This window comes from Fukomys damarensis, unplaced genomic scaffold, assembly GCF_012274545.1.
Source record: "Fukomys damarensis isolate Sample0158 unplaced genomic scaffold, DMR_v1.0_HiC HiC_scaffold_23, whole genome shotgun sequence".
NCBI classification, from domain to species: domain Eukaryota; kingdom Metazoa; phylum Chordata; class Mammalia; order Rodentia; family Bathyergidae; genus Fukomys; species Fukomys damarensis.
Window position 1 is genome coordinate 48,219,456 of NW_022900935.1, and position 24,516 is coordinate 48,243,971.

Genomic DNA, 24,516 nt, shown 5'->3' on the forward strand with positions numbered 1-24,516 from the left:
TGATGAATGTAATTGTATTGTATACCTAGATTGTACCAATAACCTCAATAAAAAGAAAGAAAAAAAACTGCTTTACAGAAAAATTTAAAAAATATATATATATTATGGATTATATATTTATATATATTACGTATAAATATATTTTAAAATATATCTCATTGCCTATTGTCTAGAACCAGAAAAATCTTCCATAAGCCCTCACAAATCCAGTGTATTTTTATAAATATATATATATATTATGGATTATATATTTATATATATTACGTATAAATATATTTTAAAATATATCTCATTGCCTATTGTCTAGAACCAGAAAAATCTTCCATAAGCCCTCACAAATCCAGTGTATTTTTATTCTTCAGTTTTTGTTTACACTATTGCTGCCTCTCTTTGATCTGTTCTTTGTATTTTGTCTTCTGAGAGTTCAGTCATCCTTTCTTCAAAACTTAGCATTTATGTTGCCCTGCATTTCATGAACATTAATTGCTCTAGCCTATGAGGTTCTAGACATTGTATCAGAATGTTTTAACTGGGTGTGGTGGTGCATGCCTGTAATTGCAGCACTCAGGAGGCTGAAGCAGGATTGCTGTGAATTTGAGGCCAGCCTGGGCTACACAGTGAGTTCAAGGATAGCCTGAAGTACAGAGGGAGACTGTGTCTGATTTATACTTTCTGTTATAACATTTCGCTAGCAAATCTGCTAAAATTGCTTATTCTGTAACCCATGAGCCATAAATGACCCAAGGGACTCACTAGCCACCTTAGTTCTACTATGGATCACCAGGAAAATTTAACATGTTATCTACTAAGGCCATAAAGTCTTAGAACATTGATTTATTTTATATTTTGTCTTTTTAAAGAAATGAAAGAGAAAAAAAGTATCGCATACAAAAGTCTCATCCTCTTCTGATTTAAAATCAAGCTTTGCTCAGGACAACCTCATTCTTTTTTTCTAACCAATTCCTGAGGACATCAGAGATAGGGAAGTTGACCAACTCCCAGAAGTTAAACCTGCCATTCAGAGAACTCCACATATAGCCTCCATTCCTGCTCTGTTCAGTTACTTCTAAACTCCTGAGTGATGGTGTATTTTGTGGGGTGTGGGGTGGCCAATAGCTTTCTAAAGCAATACAAGTTATTGGCTGATGAACAGAGCCAAAATCACTTCTCTGGGTATTCATCTACCTCTGCCTAACTAATGGTGTGGATCTCTTCCTGAAAGAATAGCATTTAACCTGGGCATAGCAGTATATGCCTTTAATTTCACCTATTCAGGAGACTGAGGCAGGAGAATTGCAAGTTCGAAGCTAGCCTGGGAAATTTAGTGAGATCCTGCCTCAAAATAAAAAATTTTAAAAAGATCTAGGGGTATGGCTCAATGGTAAAGTACTTGCCTCACATGTGAGAAACCCTGGCTTTGATTCCTAGTACAGTTACCGAAAAAAAGTATAGTACTCAGTGCATCATCTCTAGAGTTCTACAAATTAAAGCCAGGTGGATAAAATGCTGTTAAAAAGTCACACAGCCAAAAGAGTAACATTCCTTTTTTCTCTTCCCAACAAAATGTTTAAGGAAAAAATTCCCCTGATAAATGTCATAGTCACTGGTTGCACTAATTTAAAAGATAAATAATCAGTATAAAGTTGCAAAATGTCTTACTTGCTATTTTTATTTTATTTGATTGATTGATTGATTGGTACCATGGATTGAACTTGGGTCTTTGTGCTTGTGAGGCAGGTGGCAGCACCAATGAACTAAATCCCTGGCCCCTTACTAGCTATTTTAAACTTGAAATATTATTTTAAATGTAAACAAAACTGTAAGTTGTACTCTGACTTAAAAGTAACTACTACAAGTTGTTTTGTTTCTGTTCCCTGCCCCCGCCAAAAGCAGCCTTTTTAAAGATCATAAAAGCAATGAATAGAAATTTCAGATAATTTAGGAAGGTACAAGGAAAATGTTGGTTTTCCAACAAGCCAAATCCCCCAAAACACCATATTATACACTGTATAATTAAATTATTCTAATTTTTAGAATTCTAATTTCATTTAGGCCTTTGGCACTGGTTTTCAATCTGGGAAATTTGCGCCACCCCGCCACCCCCCCACCCCGCATTTAGCAATTTCAGGGAGGAATTTTTGATTGTCAAAAATGAAGGGAGAGGGCTGGGGATTTAGCTCAGGGGCACTGTACCTCCCCAGTACAAAAAAAAAAAAAAAAAAAAAAAAAAGTGTGTGTGGGAGGCACCCAACATTCAGGAGGCTGAGGCAGGAGGATCATGAGTTTGAGGCCATTCTGGGCTACATAGTGAGTTCAAGGCCAGCATGAATTACATACTAATACCCTGTCTCAAACAAACAAAAAGAATGAAGGGGGCATCCAATGGGTAAAAGCTAGGGGTATAGCAACTTACCTCAATGTACATATCTCACCCACAAAAAAGTATTAGTTTACCCAAAATGTCAAGAGAGCTGAAATTTAAAAAAAACCCTAATCTACATTACCACAAACCTGGGTTATTCTACCAGTAGTCTATTTATTCCTACTAGTTAATTTACCTCTCTCACTCTTGTTTTTTTCTTCTTTGCAAGTTGAGCCAGATTAATATTCCCAAAGCACTGTTTTCACTACATAATTTTTCTGTCCCCAAACTCTTTGTTCATATAATGGCTATTCATTCTCAATACATTTAAATCTAAACTTCTCAGCTTGGATGTTAAGTTCCCTGTAACCTGACTATACCTAATTGTAAACCCTTCCTCTTCCTGTTCTCAACTACCAGTCTAGCCAAGTTTACAGTATTTAAGTGTTCGCTCCTCCTGAAACAACATTCTCATCTTTGGATTTTGTTTATGCCTAGAACATTTTTACTCTATCAGTTTGAACTCTTAGACTTAAAGTTCTCCTTCAGGAGGCCTTTCCTATTTTTCTCGCCTGTAGGATTCTTTTTCTTTTCTGAATTCATTATCTGGGCAAATTTATATTGACTTGTAATATCATCTATTACAAGCATTCTTACCTTCCCAGTAATATTAAAATGGGCACAAGATTAGGAGTTCCATCTCTATATTGCTATGTAGCCCAGCCTGGTCTCAAACTCACTGCAATCCTCCTGCCTCAGCCTCCCGAGTGCTGGGATTACAGGCATGCGCCACCATGCCTGGCTTAAGCAATCATTTTTGATACTCCACCATCAAATCAATTTCCATATCTTTTTGGTTCTATCTCTCAAATATATAAATATATTTGTTGGTACCGGGTAACAAACTCAGGTCCTTGCGCTTTCGAGGCAGGTGGCGGAAATCCTGGACTGGGCTAAATTTCCAGCCCTCTCCCAAATATTTCTTAAACTTTGACCTCAAAAGCATTTCTTCAATTCATCTACATTTTTCATGCTCTACTTTTACCTTACTTTAGATTACCTACATCTCCAAGGCAACCACATTCATTCTTGCCTCTTCTGTTATATTTTCCATACAGTAGCCAAAATATGGTACTCTTTACATGGTTAGATGTAGAAATATTCTTCCAAGTCAAAAGTACTTCATTATCTAATGAGATCTAAAACTATATTGAACATATAGTAGTCAATTACTAAATTGCTAATTGAATTGACTTTTCAAAAGGCTTGCTTACAGCGCCGGGCATGGTGGTACACGCCTGTAATCCTAGCACTTGGGAGGCTGAGGCAGGAGAATTGCTGTGAGTTCGAGACCAGCCTGGGCTACATAGTACCAGGGCAGTCTCAACTACATAGTGAGACCCTGTCTCAAAACAACAACAAAAAAAAAAACAAAACAAAAGGCTTGCTTACAACTTCATCACACACTTCTGTGAAGTCTTACCCCCTCCCCCACAATATTGGGTATATAGATATAAATATATATATGAAAGTCTGTCGCTTTAAAAAAAAGTCATCAGGTGACTTTTATAAACATCCAAATTAGCACTGATTGAAGTCATCTGGGCCATTGTAGTTTCTCCAGTTAACATTAAAAGAAAAATAACTAGCTGAGCATACCTGGAATCACAGCACTCAGGAAGTCTGAGGTAGGAGGATTCCATTTGAGCTCAGCCTGGGCAATTTTACAAGAACTTGTCTCAAAATAAAAATTTGGAGTGTGAAGGCCCTGTTATCATAAAATAAATAAATAACAGAATTTTGTCTCATAATATTAGAGACTTTTTAAAAAAGACCCAAATATAAAGCAATACTTTTCTATGAGAGATAACTTGGGAAGAGACTTATATAGGTATATATTGCCCTAGTTCATGCTAATACTCTAAAAAAAGAAAAAAACAGGAAACAAGCAGTTGCTCACTTTTCTGTCAACTTTTTACTCTGCCTAGTAATACCTCGAACAATCAGACATTCCAAAAAAAGTAACGAATTTTCCAACTTAGCTTCTTCAGTCCTTTTCAAATATCTGGATTGTCATTTTTAAGACTATCTTATTTATTTGTCCTATTTTTATTCTCTTCCTTACTAATTTTTTTCCATTTTCAACATTATCCCTGATCAGTTTACCTTTTGTAACTGTAGTCAAAGTTGCTTGTTCCTCCACTTTTCCGGATCCCTTATAATCTGCGCTTCCTTTTACTCTATAAACTACAGCCAACATTTTCACCTAGTCATAGCCTAAACTTCTTACCACATCCCAAAATCTACTGGATAAAGCTAGTATGGGAGAGAAAAAGGACAAATTTGGCTTTTAAGTCTTAAAATTATTCAAGTGTATTAAAGGTAAGGCTAGTTTAAAAAGGGGGGGGGTCAGGGATGTAGCTCAGTGGTTCCACTGCCTGCCTGCCTCACAAGCTCAGGGACCCAAGTTCGATCCCTGGTCCAAAAGCGGGGGGGTACCTGATGGGTATTACCTAAAAGAGGTTACATATTTCTATTTTTTTTTCATGCAAGTTGAAATAACTATTAAATAGTCATTATATGCTGTCAGTGCTACTACTCTACTTCCATACTTTCGAAGCCTTTTGGGTCCATAAAGACAAAAGCCTCATTAAGACAAAATTACAAGAACACGAACCAAATTAAATAACTCGAGTAGTCTGCTTATTCACTTAATTTCATGTTAAGCCTCAGACAAACAAAACCTTAAAAGAGGCCCTGTAACCAGGAAGAGAAATTTGAAGAGAAAGAAACAGTATTGGAAGAACAAACATAATTTACAAACACGTAATTTTCCCTTAGGAATTAACACTAATCTCTATCTGCTATATGTAAAGAGCTGGAAATGAGCCAAACTAGCAGAAATGAATATTTCATACTGTGAAGAAAACTTAAGGAAATAATGACGCATTCAAATGTTTTCTATTTGATATCACAGGTTTATCAAGAGCAATGTGAAGAAATTTTTAAAATTCGTTAGCCGTTTAAGTTCAAGTTGAAGTCCATGACTTAAATGAAAGCAGTCGACAGAGGTCAACTATTCTGATCAAGCCAAAAAATCATATGATGGGAGGAAAGTCTCTTATACCTGGGACAAAAGATACAGTTTCTTCAGACAGCAGGGGGCAAAATGACTTGGCACTGCACCACGCACTTAAAATCCAATAGGATTTGTTCCCTGACAACAGAGCACTGTGCGTCAAAGTATATCTTGGTGAGGTAAGGGCAGTGAAATGGATGGAAAAACCACAGTCTTTCGTTTCCTAAACACCTTATAAACAAGCACAATAAAATGCTTCCGATCCCTGTCACAGGTAATGAAAAAAACCAGATTTGCCCTTTCCACTCCTCCCCCTTGTACGGTGCTTGCACCTCATCACCAAGCCTTGGAGTTCTCAGATCATCACTGTCCAGCCGGAAATCCAGAGTAAGAAAGGTAACGTGGGCTAATAAGTCTGTTACCAAGCTAGAAATGAGATTAAAAATACCGATCTCACCTCCCTGCATCCTCTCACATAAAACAAAACAACAACAGCAAAAATCCTACGGCCGCAAACTTGTCCCACTACTACTATGCAGATCGTACCAGCTGTGTTTAAAGGTGCTTCTTAACCATCCTTTAAAGAACAGAGCTCCCGGGTGCCTTTTTGGGCCCTCATCTCTCGCCTTCTGCCAGGCCAGGCCTTAAGACTAACAGGAGGGGCTGGCCGGACGTGGGCTCAGACCGAAAATGGGGTATTACCGCCAGCACCACTGGGCAGGAGTAACGTAGAACCAAGGTAGAGCGGTTTCGGTTGCAGGCTAGGCGTCTGGGCTGACCAAAGTCAGGCAGGATCGGCTGTAGGGGAGGCGGGAGAAGGAGCCGGGCCTAGGCCGCACCAGGCCGCGAAGTGGCCGAACGCTGCTTCCCGAATGGCTGAGAGCCAAGCCTCAAGAGAAAGGGGTTATCATTACCTGGACGGGTTCCTGCAGCACCGTCATCCTTCAGGGTCAGGCCCACTTTCTGCAGTGCCTCAGGCACTCCCCCGTAGCGGCTCCGGCCCCGCCAGCCCCGGCTCATTTAAACTCACCAGCGACCGTTACCGGGGGAAGGGGGAGACCGAACGACTACCGAGTACTTCCGAGCGGAACACGGAAATATCCGAAGAATGGAGATCCACGAGGGAGGCTGACGGAAAGTACCGAAAGATACCGGAAATGCCCGAAGTGAATCGGCCGAGCAAAGACCGTTGCCGGAAGTTGTCGAGAGTTACCGGAAATTACCGAATTTCACTCTACTCGTAGGTTCTTCTCAGCCACGCCTTTACCCACGCACTCCACCCCAATCACCCGGCCTCTCTAAATTGGGCCACGCCCAATCGGCAGCCAACACGCTGGGCGTGGCGTGGCGGAACCGGTCTCTGTATTTGTTGCTCCACCGTTCTGGATTAATTGGTGCACTGTAGATTGAGGTAAATGGAAGATACTGCGGTTGAGGCCGATTTTAATTAACCAAGAAATGTTACCCTTTTGAGTATAGATTACTCATCAATTCCAAAGTAAAGCTCCTTAGAAAATCGGGGTAAATTTGGGAGGCTTGCCACCCCCGCAAGCATAGAGGATGCCTCGTCCTCAAAGAGACTATGGTTTAAGGGAAAAGCAATACAACAAAGGTTGCTACATTATGTGGTGCCCATTATAAGTGTAAAAACTCAGAGGAGGTAAAACAAACAAAATTCAGAGGAGGGAGAAAATCGAGGTTAAAACGAGTAAGGGAAAAGATTTAACTGGAACTTTCAGGTAGAATTATATGATAGTATAAATGAAGACAGAAGAGATCAGTCTGGTAAAGAGTGAAGACATTAACTGGAAATAGTTACTTAAGTGACCAAATGATGGAAAGGCTCAAAGGCAGCTAGAAATTTTGATTTTTTGTTTCAAAGAGGACCTGTTTGGACCTAGGGCCTTCTCACTAAGCTACTTCTCTTGCTGCTCCTTCCTTTCATTCTTTTCTGAGTTTAAATTTGCCATTCTTCTACAGAAATTTAGTCCTTTTTTTTTTTTTTTTTTTTTTTTCCTTTGACACAGTGTCTCATTTTGTAGTTCAGGCTGGTCTTGAATTTATCACATAGCCCAGACTGGCCTTGAACTCACAGTGACCCTCCTGCCTCAGCCTCCTGAGTGCTGGTACCAACATGCCCAGCTAAGCCATCTGATGTATTGGAAAGAATGTAGTGTTGGATACCCAGTGGCCTGATGTTGCATTTTTAATCTCTGGTGCTAGCTAGTTATAGGTTGTTAGTAAATTTCAACCTCTCTGAGCTTCTTTTTGCTTATTCTGAAATGATTGAGAGAATTAGGTGCATTAGCAGATGTGGCTGGTTCTACCGTACTACTACTAGGCTTTGTCAAATTTCTATTTTGCTTCCCCAGACCCCAAAATGGTGAATTGGGGAATTACTGAAATTGTGATTTTTTTCAACAGATGAAAAGTTTTTGAATGTTAGGTCTTTAAGTTAAATAAATGTGAGACTCATGATAGATGTCATTGTCTGAAAATATCTGGTTCCCACATTGAACATAGATGAAGTTAGAGTAGGTCACTCCCTTAGACACTGCTTATGGAGTGGTCACCTCATGAAGGGCAAGTGCTAAAGTGGTTTTTGATTGCCATGTGCCCTGTTCCATTAGTAGAATTATGCTGGTTGAATTCATATTGGAATAGATTTCTGTGGTGACCTGTACAGTAGCCACTAGCTATTTATAGAGTTTAATTAGTTAAATGAAATTGAAAATGAAGTTCCTCAGATGCCCTAGCCAAAGCCCAAAGACTCAGTAGACAACCACACATCTGTAATCCCAGCATTCTGGGAGATAGAGACAGGATCACAACTTTGAGGCCAGCCTGAGCAATTTAAGACCTAGGGAGACCCTGTCTCAAAAATTAAAAAGGGCTGGGGAAATAGCTCAGTGGAGAGGCTGTAGGTATCTCCAGTATTGAAAACAAAAACAAAAACAAAAACTAGCTATCTTTGGATACCTCAAAAGCATTTTGTTCACTATGTTCACAGTGAAACTCCATGCTTGAAATACATCTCATTCCAGTTTAAGACTTTTCCATTGCCTAAACCAGAAACCACTCTTTTTCTTTAACCCTGTAGGGCTCTTCTACCCTCTTAGGGTTTTTAACTGGACTTGAGAATTATACTGACATAAGATAGATTTCCTGGAAAAAAATCTACAAGTTTTGTTTAGCAATTTTTGCATGTACATGGAACACTTCACAAGAAAAATAAAGACCCAAAGAAACAGACACCAACGATTATAGTCCAAAGAATAGTAAATTGTAAAAACACGAAGACAAAAGGAGTACACGAGGGCAGTTAATTGTAGAAAAGTGACTGGACAAGGGTTCATTCTGCAAGGTTTGCACAGATTTCTCTCGGTCTTGACCCTCATCTTTGGTGAATGTCTTTCATCTGGCATAGGGAGGGTATCTTTTATGTGGGAGTTTTATCTCCTGGTTTGGGGGAAAAAGGTCAGGGGCTGGGGATATACCTCAGTGGTAGAGGACTTGGCTAACATAGGAGGGCCTGCGTTTTCTCCTTGGCATCTCAAGAAAGAAAGAAAGAAAGGGAAGGAAGGAAGGGAAAGGAAAGAAAGAAAAAGAGGGAAGGGAAGGAAGGAAAGAAAGAAAAAAAAAGTCAGGATAGCCTTCTTACTGTTTTTAAGGCGTCATTAACCAAAAATAATTAACATACCAGAGCATCCCATCTTAAAGTGGTATATTTGATTCTCTACCGCCCCAAAATATGGTCTCAAAAACCTACCCATTTCACCTCTAACTATACCTTCATGTTTCTTGCTTCTAGTCTTTCCTACTTCCAGAAATATGGTAAGTCTGCTCATGTCAGAGCTTCCTTTCTATCCAACCTCTCCCCCAACTCAGAGATTCGTATCATTCTCAGGGGTACAGTCCAAACTCTTTAACTCCTTTTACAAAGTCCTCCCAGGTCTGCTTCTTGTCTTCTTGTTCCTCTCTGTCTCCCCCATCTCTTTATACTCTTACCTTCTGCCTATGTGAAACTTTTTGACCCAAGTCTCTTGCCCCAGAGACTTTTGCACGTACTGTTCTCTCTGACCAGAATACTCTTTAATTCCACTCTTCACCTGGCTGTCTATGATTATCTTCCAAATAGGTTGTTTATTCTAGGCCTTTTCTGACCCAGTGGAACAGGCTGGCTAGCTCTGCTTTTGCCACAGTGGGACCAGACAGGTCATAATTGTCATTACCCTTTACTGTGATCATTTAACTGTCCACTTCTTATCTCACCTGTAAGCACCATGAAGGCAGAATCCCTGTGCGCTTTGTTCATTGCTATACTCACACCCATACACATCTGCTACTTATTCGGCATTCATTATTATTTGTTTAATGAATGAATAGTATATATCCATCTGCCCTTACCTCTTGGGGGGTACATTCCAAGACCCCCAATGGATACCTAAAATCATGGATATTATGAACCCCTATATTAACTATGTTTTCCCCTGCAGATACACACACAAATGCCTCTTTCTTTTTTTTTTTTTAAATAGGGTCTCACTCTGTAGTCCAGACTAGCCTCATATTTGCCATTTAGCCCAGGCTGGCCTCAAATTTGAGATCCTCCTGATTAATTTTCTCAAATTCTGGGATTATAGGCATGTGCCAAAATGTCTGATTTGCCTTGTCCTTCTTTCCTAAGCACTTATTATGTACTATGCCTATAACTTTTGCAATCTTAGGTACCACAGGAAGATTAGAATAAGTTTCATTTTCCTTCATAATTTCAGAGAATATTATTAGTTAGAGGTTAGCAACCTCAACATACAACTTTTTCAATTAAAAGGAGCACTTTATTCTCTTTGGCATATCTTGGTTATCAGGATCACAACTCTTATGCATTGGAGCTAAGTGAAATAGGGCTTTTTTGTACTCCAGCACTGTGCTACTACAGAAATCTGATCACCATGTTGGCTACTAAGTGCCAAGTGTGGGTAACGTATACAGCGTGGGTACACTGGATAAAAGAGTGATTCAGATCCTGAGAGGGATGGTGTCACATTTCATCACATCACTCAGAATAGCACACAGTTTAAAACTTATGAATTGCTTATTTGTGGAATTTTCCATTTAATGTTTTCAGACTTAGTTAACTATGGGTAACTGAAACTTGGGAAAGTGAAACAACAGACAAGAGGGGAACGAGAGTAAACTCATTCTGTTATTATTATTTGTTTATTGATTGATGTTCTGGACTAGGTATATTCCCTCAAAATTCATATGTGGAAGCCTTAACCCCCAAAGTTGCTGTACAGTATTTGGAATTTACAGACTTGAGGAAGTAATTAAGGTTAAATGAGGTCAAATAGATGAGGCTCTGATTTCATAGGATTAGTGTCCTTCTAATAAGAGGCACCAGAAAGCTTAATCTCTCTCTCTTTTCTGTCATTCCCATCAAGGAAAGGTCTTGTGAGGATACAATGAGAAGGCTGTCATCTAAAAACCAGGCAGAGATCTCTTACCAGAAACCAATTTGCTGGCCACTTAATCATGGACATTTAGCTTTCAGAACTGTGAGAAAACAAATTCTGTTTTTCAAGCTACCAACTCTGTGGTATTTCACTAATAGCAGCCTAAGCTATGCGTATTGCTCTTTTGTCCTAAAATATTTTCCCCTTACTAAATTCTCCTACTAAACTCTATTCATTCCTCAAGCCTCAGCCTCAGTATCATGTTCTCAGACTATTTCCTGTCCCACCTATCTAGGTGATTAGTTCTATTATTCTCTGTTGTATTATTCTCTTTATTTTGTGTTCATAGTATATATATATATATATAATATTTAAAATTTGATTTACTACGAACTCGACAAAGGGAGGTACTTGACCAACCACCTAGTACACTGCCTTGTACAAATATTATAAATATATGAAAATATTATAAACATATATGTATTTTTGGAATATCTGATGATTGAATAACTTCACTTAATTTTCTTTCTTACTGTTCTACACCTGATAGTTTTTTAACTTGTTCTTTCAGGACCCAAGGAACATACTGGTCTGGCATGTAAGACCTTAATGGGCATCATGGGTGTGGGTAACAGATACCCCTACCTTACTTTTCTAATAAAAATATGTATTTTAGTATAAGAGTAGCTGTCTGTGCATCTTAGTAGCTGCTCTGGGGAAATACAGGAAATAACCTTTGTGTTCATCCGCTTGTTCGACAAACAGCAAGGTGTATGCCCATGTGTCAAAGTGTCCACAGGTGAGTTTCACCCATGTTATGTGCCGTGTTACACTTTTGTGTATATATAATTTGCTTTAGTAGAATTTTTCTTTTGATTTTTCTTGTAGAATTGGCCCAATTATACTTGTACAATGTTACATGAAAATCCACTTTTACATCTTTGGGAGAGGTTGAAAGTCAGTCATCAGGTGTTTTAGCTACTGATGATTTGGATCATGTAAGCTAAAGAAGTTGTGACAGTGAGATGGAGCAAGATATGACAGAGAAGTACAGAATGGAGACCTTGATTCAGGTGAGGAGGAAAACAGTAACATCAATCATATTTGACTAGTCAAAATGCTACAAAATGGTCACATGTACCTGAGCAAGCCAATGTTAGAACTAGGTCAGAAATGTTATTATGTTGTTGTCAGGGATGAAACCTAGTGGATGGATTGGAAATTGTAACAGGTGATATGCCACAAGATGTTTTGAAATACACTAATAATGAAATACAAGTAAAACATTCTATATGCTCCAATAATAATAATAATAGTACTCAAAAATGTATCTATCATGACATCTTACTACCTGAACTAAAAGACTTTATAGCAGGATGTCATCATTCTAATCATCAGAATCTAAAGGATTTATAGATAAGTGACAGATGTGTTGAGATTTGGTTTCATTTAAAAGTGCCTACTTTTTGATGACAAAAAGACCTGACAAGAAAGAAGAATATCTGAAAATTTGGCTGCTAGTCACTCATTTTTTTTCCTCCTCCTCCTCCTCCTTCTTTTTTTTTTTTTTTTTTTTTTTTGTGGTACTGAGGATCAGACTCCAGCCCTTGTGCTTGCAAGGCAGGCAGCAGAACCACTGAGCTAAATCCCCGGCCCTTCACTCATTTTTATGAAAGCTTTGTTTTGAACTGTCAAGAAATTTATACACTGTCTGAATACATGACAATTGACGAATAACTCACATTATTTTGTGGTTGTTGAAGCTTTCAGTAATATATGCCAAATATATGCCTTGCTAGATGCAAAGACATTTTACTCCTTGAATTTAGACATTTATCCTGGAACTTAGCAACAGGGTCTTTATTTATGCAGCAATAAACCATATGGCATTGTAAATCGACTTGTTGCACCTATTTAAAAAAGTGACCCAAATGTCACATTGGACAGTTGGTTCACTAATTGCCTACCCACGGATGTCACATTTGCTAATGAACACCAGTTCACGAGCACAGGACCTATTGCAAGAACAAAATCAAGATTCCTCCAAAAAAATGTTGCAAGTTCACAATAATGTATAGTATAATCTTTGGAATTCAGAAAGACATAACATTGGCCTCCTATATGGTGAAGAAAAACAAAGTAGTATTGATACTGGCAACAATGATAAAAGTGGTAATGAAGCCAGCTGTGGTGGTGCAGGCCTGTAATCCTAGTACTTGGGAGGCTGAGGCAGGAGGATCCTGTGAATTCAAGGTCAGCTTGTGCTGCATAGCGAGACCCTGTCTTTAAAAAAAAAAAAAATATTGGTAGTGAATCCTTAAAACAAATGAAGCCAGAAATGATCATGTTTTACAGCAAAATGAAAGGCAGAGTAGATGTTGTTGAGATATGTAGCAACTATGATGTCACTCAAAACACAAAGTGTTGGCCTATGGTTGTGTTTTACTGGTCCTAAACATGTCAGGCATAAATAGTTTCATACTTTACAAAGAAAATAAAAAGCACAAAATATCACAGAGAAATGTTCTTAGAGGATTGGAGCTGGAATTGATAAATGATTAATTACAACAGAGGAAGAACAATATGTATCTGCCCGGAGAACCCCACAAAAGAATTCTGGAGCAGACCGGTGAACAGACAGGTGAAACATCATAAGAACCACTTAAGAAAATAGGAAGACCAGTAAGATGTCAAGTATGTCCTACCAAAAAAGATAGGAAAACAAAACACATGTGCTATCAGTGTAAGCAATTCTTGTGTATGGAACATGCTGTTTTCATGTGTGAAAACTTCCTTATGTATGATGATGATTGAAGTAAAGATTTTTTTAATGGCAAGTTTATTTCTGTTTTCATTGTAGTTCACACAAGAATTTATTTCTGCTGTTGTTTTTAGATTTTTGTAAGCAGGTAAACAGTTGATATTGAAAATGTTGATGCTTATTGTAAACGCTCATATATATGAAAAATTTAATATTTTAATTTATTAATATTTTATTTCCTATTAAGTACTTATTGCTTAATATAATACAATTCATAAAATTAAAATTAATAATTCATCAATAGAAATACTCCTTAAAAGAAAAAGAAACATAGGCATTATACATCCTCCATAATGCACTTTTCAAAAAATTTACCTTGCTGCCCCTAATCAAGAGAACTTTTCCTCCCCAGCTGCCTGATGAGTTGGCTGCCCTCATGAATGACACAGTGACTATTTGGATCAGGAAGTTCATGACCCATCAACTACTTCAGAAGAAACAAATCGTCATTGAAGTCCTTCATTTTGGGGAAGTACCTATAACAGAAGTTTGGGGAAAAATAGCCAAAATGTACAAGATCACATTGTCATTTCTGAATTTGGACTAAGAACCCATTTTGAAGGTGCAAGATAATTGGCTTTGGCATCGTTTATGATTCATTGGATTGTGCAAATGAAAATGAGCTCAAAATTGGACTTGGAAGATAAGACCTGTATGAGAAGAAAAGGACCTCAAGGAAATAGCAGAAGGAATGCAAGAACAGAATGAGGAAAGTCAGGGGAACTGAAAAGGCTAGCGTTGGTGTTGGCAAAAAGATTCTGCAGTGACTTTATCTGTGGCGAATGTATGAATTTTAAAAAAGAAAATAAAGTGTAGAAGCTTAAAAAATAAAGTCCAGACAGTATCTAAAATATTGGCTAATTAGAATATTCATCTTGGTTGAGGTGTGCTAAGTGGCCAAAGGCTAAGAGGGCTAGTTTAAAGCCAAAGGAATGAAAGAAACAAGAATGTCAGAGGACCTCAAGTAAGCAAATTGCTTCCTGAAGTGGGACTGTAAAGCTTGCTTAAAATGGTGGTGCTACAAAAGAAAGCAACAAAGAGAGAGAAAAAAAGAAAGAAATGTGGTGTTGAGGGAAGTGGATTTAAAAAACTTTGAGTTCCAGGCCTCTGACTTTAGGCCTGATAAAATAGATCTAGGGAGTGGCTGGTGATGATTGAGTTGAAGAGTGACCTCATGGGAAGAGAATTTTAGAGATTATGCTAGCATCTGAGGATTATGTGAGTTGGAGAGAAAGCTCAGGGCTGAGAATGCAGCACAGAGGCTGCTAGGAAGTCTAAACTGATGCAATTTTTCCTTATTCTGGGATTGTAGATAGCTGAACAATAAGATGGAAAATTAAAATAGCCCAGAGTTACTAATCTAAGGTGAGAAATATTCTTATCCAGAATATTTTTCCTTGTTCTTCTCCAGAAGGCATTCAATTTAATTAGGAGGCTTCTTGCTGTGATACAGACTTAGGAACAAAAGAATAAATTGAATGACTGTACTGGCTATTGTCTTGTTTTCTTCAAAAGGACATATATAACTCACTGCTAGATTTAAAAATATCTATCTTGTCTGGGGAGGATGCCCACCAAATAGTAGGTTTTTTTGTTTCTCCTTTTTTTGGGCTAGATTCTAGGGAGACTTTCATTTTTCTCTAAATAAATTGCAGAGCAATGGATAAACAAAGACTTGATTATATTCCAGTCTTGAGTATATGCCATAATTGCTTTGAATAAATTTTGTTGTTTGTTTGTGTTACAAATATATGATTTGGAACATAGAGGATGAGCTAGGTTTTAAAATATATAGTCATTCCTCATTGTCTGAAGCATTGATCTCAAGATCCCCTGTGGAAGCCAAAATCCAATCCCTGGATACTTAAGTCCTTTATTCTAAAATGGTGTAGTATTTACATATAACCTAGGCACATCTTCCCTTGTACTTTAAGTCATCTTTAGATCACTTATAATAACATTACAATGTAAAGGCTGTATAAATAGTTGATACACTGTATTGTTTAGGGATTGATGACAGGGAAAAATTCAGTATGTTCAGTACAGATGCAAGTTTTTCCCAAATATTTTTCTATCTGCAATTGAAGTCTACGGTTGCAGACCCCACAGACATAGGTGGAAAACTGAGCTGAATTCAGAGTGTCTCCGATGAGAGATATCTAAGAATCAATTGAAATAAGAAGTCCCAACAATTTGGGAGAGAAATTGAGATGTTGAGATACAGATTTTTTTCAGGAAAAACTAAATGCATTTGTTTGTTTGTACTCCCTTGTAAAGTCTTTGTGAATGTATTTGTCCTCATTTTAAGACTATGTGTTTATATGTCTCCACACCAGTTGATCAGCTTCGTGGGGATCAGGTATGGCCTCTTACTCACGTTAGTCAAAGTACTGGCACACTGCAGTTGCTCAATAAGACGCATCAAATGGATGAAACGTGGATATAGAAGATAAGGAAGAAAGCCAGCAGCAGAACTTCGGTGCTCTAAGTGCTACAGAGATGGTCCAGGGATAAGACCTGTTACTCCAGTGGATAGTCTCTGGTAGTACATGAAGGGGGAAGTGAGAATTCAGGAAGCCAAAGAGGAAGTGAGTGGAGAGAGAAATTTTAAAAAGAGAGTTATCCTTAATATTAAAAGCACATTCCCAGCCGGGCGTGGTGGCACACGCCTGTAATCCCAGCACTCGGGAGGCTGAGGCAGGAGGATCACTGTGAGTTCAAGACCAGCTACACAGTGAGTTCCAGGTTAGTCTCAATTACATAGTGAGACCCTGTCTCGAAAAAAAAAAGTGGCTGCTAAGGGTTTAAGTCTTTTTCGTTACTGAGACCTAACCATGCTTTGGGTGCCATCTCTGTCATTGATGTCAGCTTACTGCCATGCCCTTCTTGCCCTTGGCTATTGCCTGAGAGAATCCCTCTGAGCTGTCCAGCTCCCTCTGTTCCCCAGGTTAGTATCTGGAGTTCTAGTCTCAGGTCTGTCATGATCCACACAAATTATCTCATTCTCTTTGTACTTTTGTTGTCTCCTTCACCAAGCGGCATGTTCAGGAGAATGCAGTTTGGATTACTGGTCAGGATTCTGACTTGTTCTCTGAAGCTTTATGACAATAAATCGCTTTACATTAGATCCAGGCTGTTGGCCTCTCAGTGTCCTCCTCACAGGATTCAGTTAATAGATGCATCACTAGGTGGCAGTGTCCTCCTAGGCATTCTGTGCTCCTAGGCAGCACAGAATGGAGCTCCATCCATTTAAACTGGGTGTTGAAGATGGGTGCAGTGGCACATGCCTGTAATCCCAGCACTGGGGAGGCTGAGGCAGGAGGATCGCCTAGAGTTCGAGGCCAGCCAGGGCTATATAGTGAGTTCAGGGCCAGCCTGAACTACATAGGGAAATCTTGCCTTAAACAACAGCAACCACCACCACCACCAAACTGGGTGTTGAGTGATGAGAATCTAATTGTTAGACCAAACATAGGTTATATTCTCCACCTGGGCCAAAGCAGCTAAGGCAATGAACTTTGAGGGAATGATTTAAAATGTTCTTAACAGGGCCAGGGATTTAGTTCAGTGGTTCTGAGCCTGCCTTGCAAGCACAAGGACCTGGCTTCCACCCTGTACCAAAAAATAAAAATAAAATGAAGTGTTCTGTCAACCATGCTCCATAGTCCTCGAAATGTGATTTTAGATTTTTTCCCCATTCTCTTGCATTCACCTTTGAAGTCGTGGGTGTTAAGGATCACTGTCACTTTAGGCTTTTGCTATTGCTTTTTTTCTTCCCTCCTTAGTAAAGAGATCATATTCAGAGGAGTGGGTTAATTACTCTAATTTGTGGCTTTTTTTTTCATAAGTGGCCCATGGAAAGCCTTTCTTAAGTATTTCTTCTTTTTTTTTTTTTTGGTACCAGGGATTGAACTTGGGTCCTTGCGCTTGCTTGCAAGGCAGGCCACCGAACCGCTGAGCTAAAGCCCGGCTCTCAAGTATTTCTTTACTTCCCTTTATCTTATTGTCCCATCCATCCACTCACCACAGGCAATCATCAAGTATTTTAATATGTATTTTTGATTTGTGTGTATTAATTTTGGGGAGAGGGAGTTGAGGAATTAGGGGTTGAACTCAGGACCTTGTACATGCTAGGCAAGCCCTGTAGCTCTGAGCCATATCCCCAGCCTTTTAAATTTTTATTTTCAGACAGGTTCTCACTAAGTTGCCCAGACTGACCTCAAACTTGTGCTCTCCTGTGTTCCTCACCTATATATTCTGAGCAACTGGATTACAGGTGTTTGTCATTGCAGATGAATGTATGTGTTGTTGAATAATCAATAATGCTTCTAGCATGCATGTTATCTTTCTTTCTCTCTCTCTTTTTTCTTTTTTGAAGCACAGGGGATTGAACCCAGGACCTTACACATACTAGGCAAGCACTGTACCACTGAGCTACATTTCCAACCCTATGTATGTATTTTTAAAATAATTTTAATACACAAAACCAATATACAAAATGTTATCATTTCAGCATGTGATTAATATAAAAATTACTTATGAGATAAATTATGTTCCTTTTTGTGTTGTCTTCAAAGTCCAGCATGTATTTCGCTCTTGTAGCATATCTTAATTTGGATTCTAAATTTTCAATAGAAGTGTTTACAGTCAAAAAAGTAGATTCAAAGTTGTTTCCAGCATACTTACAAGTTTTTCAATAACTGAATCAAATACCCCAAATTATTCCCCTTTAATATTTACATAGAGTAATTGACAAACTTTTTCATTTTTTTAGGATATCACTTGGAAGCAAGGGCACACCCATTTCAAAAGTACATTTGTCCTTGGGCCAAGAATTTAGCTCAGTGGTACCATGCCTGCCTGGAGAGTGCAAGGTCCCCAGTACCAGAACCCCCCCAAAACAAAAGTACATTTGTCCAAGTTCACTAACTTTTGTGTTAACTTAGTACTATAAACATGAAATTCAAAGTATAAACTGAGCACCTCTGAATTTATTTAACTTTTTTTTTTTTTTTGGTACTGGGGATCGAACTCGGGCCTTACACTTGCGAGGCAGGTGGCAGAACCACTGAGCTAAATCCCCGGCACACCTCTGAATTTATTAATATCAACAAAACAGTCTTTAAACTTTTGTTGTCATTTTTGAAGCTTATTTTTAATGCTATCAATTATATCTTCTGCATATTTATGTTAGAAAATGCATCCTGGTTTGAACTATGAAAGGTCTCAATTTAAGCATAAATTAGCATATCTGTCTTAAATTACAAATAAATCTTTCCTTGCAATTTCAATTTTAGCTTGTTCAAGTGTAGTGGGAACTTTTACATATATTTTTTTTAATTTATAGAAATACGAGTGTGGGTGAACCGGGCATGTCGGTGCGTGCCTGTGATCTTAGCTACCAAGGGAACTGAGGCAGGAGAATCAGAAGTTTGTAGTCAACCTGAGCGATTTAGCAAGACCCAGTCTCAAAAAAGAAAAAAAAGAAAGGAGTTGGGTGGGGTGGGGGTGGGACTATAGCTCAGTACAGGTTCAGTCAGGACTGATTCAATCCAGTATCACAAAAAAGAAAAGAGAAATGTTACTATGTTGTCTGTTACTCATAATTATGTTTCTCCCACTTACAAATCTGTACCTCTGCTTCTGACACCTGCTCCCTCCATGCTGCGTGCTCCTATCTTCACTCTGTTGGCGAGTCGGGTCGCCTCCGATTCCTGCCACTACAGATCACGGTGCACTGACACCCTCATTCGTGGCCCTCATGGACTTGTGTGAAATTTCTTTCAAGTATACAATTAGCTCGATGGCCCTTTAAACCATAAAGCATTTCCTCTTCTATCCTCTATATCTCTTTACTTTTCTAGTTTTTACTTCTTTGCCCTTCTTTTTCCCCTTCTGGGATAGTCACCTCTTTGTCTTTTTGTTTCCTAATTTGTTCTCCAGCTATGTCCATTCTTCTATTTTTTTTTTTTTTGCATCTGTTGTGTGCTCTATTATAGTGAGTAGTTTTTTTACATCCCTTATATAGTCCTTTTTTTATGATTTTTCCCCTCCCAATTTTAGCTATTACTCTCTTCTCTTCCCTTCCCGTCTTGTCTCTCCTCTCCTCTCCCTCCTTCCTCCCCTCCCTTTTCCTTCCCGCCCTCCCCTCCTCTCCCCTTTCCTCCTTTTCTTCCCTTCCCCCTTCCTTCCTCTCTCTCTCTCTCTCTCTCTCTCTCTCTTTCTCTCTTTCTTTCTTCGATACTGAGGATAGAACTCAGGGCCCCACATAGACTAGCCAAGTGCTCTACCACTGAAATATATCCCCAGCCCTTTTTAGTTTTACGTTGAGACAGGGTCTTGCCAAATTGCCCAGACTGGCCTCCAACTTGTGAACCTCTTGCTTTAGCCTCCCAAGTAGTTGGGAAAACTTGTGTGTGCCTGTTTGGTTATGTTCTCTTACTCTGGTGTTATATTGTTAATATTTTTCTTTGTCTCTTTTAGCATGTTTTCTAATCTACTTTTATTCATCTACCAGGGATCGAACTTGGGACCTTGTGCTTGTGAGGCAGGCACAGTGCCACTGAGCTAAATCCCCGGCCCTTCCTAGGCTACTTTTAAATCTTAGTCTATCTGTTGTAACTGCTTGAGATATAAGCCGCACTCGAGTACATTATCCTTTGAATTAGTTGCGTTCCTCCTCTATATTGTTGTTTTGCCCTTGGACATATATTTCACTGTGTCCAGCAGTGTTTATCAGTACTACTGAGCTCAAGGGGTACATGTGGGGGTTAGTGAACCCTAGAACTGGGAACCCCAGACACGGAGTTTCCCAAATTTTCCCAGGGAGAAGCAGCCTTAGAAGAAGGGACTTCTGGGACTATAACCCACCTATCCTGGGAGTAGAGAGAGGCTGAGAGGGTAAATATGTATCCAAATTTAGGTTGCTTCCCACCTGTTTTTATGAGCTCCTCACAGGCACAGTGAATTTTTAGAGACCTGATGTCACTTTGTTTCTACAGGGATCACAGCTTTGAGTCGTGGTAGGTGAGGAGATAGTCCTGTGTGTTCTAAGACAATAGAAAAAAAATAGGGATCAGAACCCCAAGAATTCATTTTATTTTTTTAAATCATAGCAAAACTGTGCTTAGACACATTCTGTTCCAAATCAAAGCCACCCCTCTATCACACACACACACACACACACACACACCAGTTCATGGGGTTCTTCCCTTTGCTCAAAGAGTTTTTCATAATTTTCATAATTTCTTGCTATTTTTCATATCGTGGACTTTGAGCACTTGCTCTCTGGTAGAGCCTGTTCTAAGCACGATACTTTAATCTTCACAACCACCTATGAAATTATATTAGTAGCCCCATTTTACAGATGAGAAAACTGAAGTACAAATAAATTAACTAGCTTGCCTGTGGAACTGAGTCAGGACTGCAACCCAGGCAGCCTGGCGCCTGCATAGGCCCTCGTAACCTCTGCTGCTGGTCTTCCATGGGGATGGATTAATGCAGTGCCAGCCATGGCTTTGCTTTATGATTTCCAGGCTTATGAGACATTGACAAGAAGAGAGGGTGGAGGGGGACAAGGGCAAAGCATTAACAGCCGGGCCTGCTGTCGGCAGCATTTGATACCAGGCAGGAGACTCTATTTAATAGACTTCACTCAGGGCAGGACGGGCTTTGTGTAGTTAGTCATGAAGGGAGGAGGAGGAATCAGTGTTTGTGGGCCTCTCCCAAATGAGGACTGACGTCATTTTTTTGTTGTTGTTGCGTTTGTCTCTGAATTTGACTTCTGATATTAACTGGCCAGTGGGAAATTCTATGCACTGAATTTCAGGTTCTTCCAGGGGGAGCTTTTGAGTGGCTAGAGCAACTCTGGATCAGGAACCGGCAGGTGCTTCTCAGACACCGCTGTCAGGCTGCCAGTACCACTACTGCACTCTTCTTCTCACACTTCTGTATCTCCTGCTTTCCTTTTCTCGGATTGGCCAACCCACAGTTGAGGTTAAGCCCCTGTTGCAGTCCCTAGGAAAGATAATTTAGAAGGATGAGATCTGAAGGTCAGAGTCAGTGAGCAGGAAACAGAATGAGGAGCATAAGAAGGGAGAACCTCCAATTCTAGGTAGAGAACTGAGCTTTAATGACTCGTGAGCCTTTTGCGTTTCAGTAAAAGCAAGGCCAGTGTCTTCTATCTGGATTTGATGCATGGCTCTTTCCCTGAAACCACAGTTTTCCTCTCGTTTCTTCCAAAACACAATACAGGCACTTCTTCTCCTGGGGTTACTGGAAGAGTCATAAACTGATTTGAAAAGTGTCTCCTAGGCTGAATGGGTGTCTGTGGCCTGAGAATTCAGGCCGGCAGGCTCCTTCCTGTCTGAGTGTTTGCTGACAGGCAGCCTACCTACCCTAGGAACCTGTCACATGCTTTCATATTTCACACCTTGGAGTTTCGGCTGTTTCCTTGCCCCTCTTACATTCCTTTCGACCTCTTCCTCCTTCCTGAAACCACACCTCACCATCCTTTTAGTCACTGCCACCTTACTTACCTTGTCCCTCTCTTATGTAGAAAGTACTTCAAGGAAATTGGAGATGCCTGGGTGCATCTCTGGCTTGTGTGTCTGGAAAACAAAGGGAAGTAAACGTCTAGTGTATTCTTATGCTGGGGGTTTGTTTGCCATGCTCTGTTTACATTATTGCTTACAAACCCCACAACATAAAGTCCTCAGCCTAAGATTAGGAAGTAGCTTCAGAGCTGTATCTGCCTCTGGAAGTTCACATTCTGAGTTTTGGGTAGCTGTAGAGTCCATTCCAGCTTTTTAACCTCATATCTCTGATTTCATACCAACTGGGTGTTTTGCTTATTCCTGACATTGTTTTTGTTTTTGAATCTTGCTCTTGTGAAGCAAGCACAGTGCCACTGAGCTAAATCCCCAGCCCCTTCCTCACATTTTTTTTTTAATAGAGGAAAGACAAGGACAATCTCTTAGGGCTAGAGATGTAGCTCTTTCAAACAGTGTTTGCCTAGCAGATGTGTGGCCCTGGGTTTTAGTCCCAGTACTGCCAACAACAACAACAACAACACAAAAACAACCTTCCAGCTCTCTTGTCTTTAAGGATCAGATATCTTTCCAGAATAATCAGAATGACTTTTTTTAAAAAAAAACTGAAAGAGGACGTACAAGAGCATTTCATTGTTTAATTTGAAAAAATTAAACCATGGAACTATTTCTTAAAAAATGATTATGGGAACCCCACTATGTATAAGAGAGGTGCTTGGTGGAGGGAACTCTAAGACCTAGCCTCTCTACATCTCTTGCAGCCCAAAGTCTTCAGATTGATTCTGATGAATATCCTTTGAGAAACCACATGCTCTGTTTCTGTTATTTTTTGGTACCAAGGATCGAACTCGGGACCTTGCGCTTGTGAGGCAGTTGGTGGCAACACTGAGCTAAATCCCGGGTCCTGTAGAATATTCTTTGAAAGCTCCTGATTATCTTTCGTTGTAGAGATGAGCAAGCTGAGGCACACGGAGATGAAGTCAGAACTAGAGTCTGGGTCATGCAGGTTCCAGCCTGCACTTTTCACAGAAACCCTACTTAGTGTATCTTTGCACAAACACTGCAGGACGCTTGGTCTGGGAAGGTAGAGAGGCAGAGACTGAGGAAGGGCTGTGCTTCCTCTTTTTCTTCTTCCCCATCACCAACAGCCTGTGCTTCCAATCTCTGTGGAAAGGAAGCAGGTCAAGGAGGGGACTCACAGGGAATATTGAAGGATACAAGCAGGGATACAAGCAGAGGTAGGAGGGAATGGTTAATAAGGGTCTGGGGCTGGAGGGTAAGCAGAAAGAGAAGGGGAGGGGACTCAGAGGGGAAGTGAAAACAGTGAAGGACCTAAGACCAAGACTGGGCCCAAGTTCTGCTCTAGGACCTCTTTGGACAAGTCCTGGAGGCTTTTCCAGATCTGTTTTCTTCCAGGGCTTCTCCGCCCACCAGCAGCATGTGTGTGTACAGGTCACGGAAGGCAGTGGTATGGGAGAGCAGTGCAGAGCAGGAGTCCTAAGCAGCAAACCCAGCCGCTTAAAAGCTCCCTGGGCCTTAGTTTCCCACCTGTGAAACTGGACAAACAAGAAGATCTCTAAGGGCCCTTTTGGCTCTGACAGTAACGCCTTCTACGGGATGCCTGTGGCAAATGTGGGCTTCAGGGCACCTAGAATTGTAGGATTAGTAGCTAACAGGCACCAGGCATTCTATAGTCTAGCAATCTTGTTTAATAGGTGAGAAAACTGGGCCCAGAAAGGAAAAGTGACTTTTCTGCTTCTTTCAGCTTTATTCTTCTTTTTCCTCTGAATTTTACAGCATCTAAAGATTAGCTCAAAGCAGTTCTTTGTGGTAGATAATCTTTAATTGTTTTTCTGAATATTTTATTGCCTTTCGAAGTGTTCTTTTTTTTTTACAAAAATAACATATGCAATGTTATAAAAATTTCCATTAATACAGGAAGTGAAAAAGCATAAAACTGCAAAATTGTCCTCATTCTCCTGTCCTTACCCCTTGTGTTCCCAGGGACATCTGTTAAGGGTTGGCGATGTATCCATTTTTAAAGTTTTCTTCTTTTTTTCTTTTGGCTTTTTGAGATGGGGTCTCACTGTGTGTAGTTAAGGCTGGTCTGAAACTTGCTATGGAGCCCAGGCTGGCCTTGAACTCATGGCAATTTCCTGCCTCAGCCTCCTAAGTGCTGGCATTACAGATAAGCCCTACCATGCCTGACCCTCTATTCTTGTTTCTGTGGGACTGGGGATTCAACCCAG

General features: G+C 39.8%; 2 protein-coding genes and 1 pseudogene across 3 annotated transcripts in view; 2 read left to right on the forward strand and 1 right to left on the reverse strand.

Moving 5' to 3' along the window:
• Cdc27 (cell division cycle 27) overlaps positions 1-6,508 on the reverse strand; it is a 68,524-nt gene extending 62,016 nt beyond the window's left edge. Inside the window, exon 1 of the mRNA XM_019209483.2 lies at positions 6,356-6,508. Coding sequence (XP_019065028.1) covers positions 6,356-6,382 — 27 coding nt within the window. The 5' untranslated portion in view covers positions 6,383-6,508. The remainder of the gene's footprint in view (positions 1-6,355) is intronic.
• A 271-nt stretch (positions 6,509-6,779) lies between these two features.
• LOC104871538 lies at positions 6,780-15,269 on the forward strand (annotated as a pseudogene).
• Myl4 (myosin light chain 4) overlaps positions 6,780-24,516 on the forward strand; it is a 31,098-nt gene continuing 13,361 nt past the window's right edge. The window contains exon 1 of one of the 2 annotated variants that reach the window (XM_010637482.1): positions 6,780-6,852. The gene's annotated coding sequence lies outside the window, so the exon portion shown is untranslated. Of the gene's footprint in view, positions 6,853-18,153; positions 18,171-24,516 lie in introns of those variants that run through there. The other variant, XM_010637485.1, reaches the window with a different exon arrangement.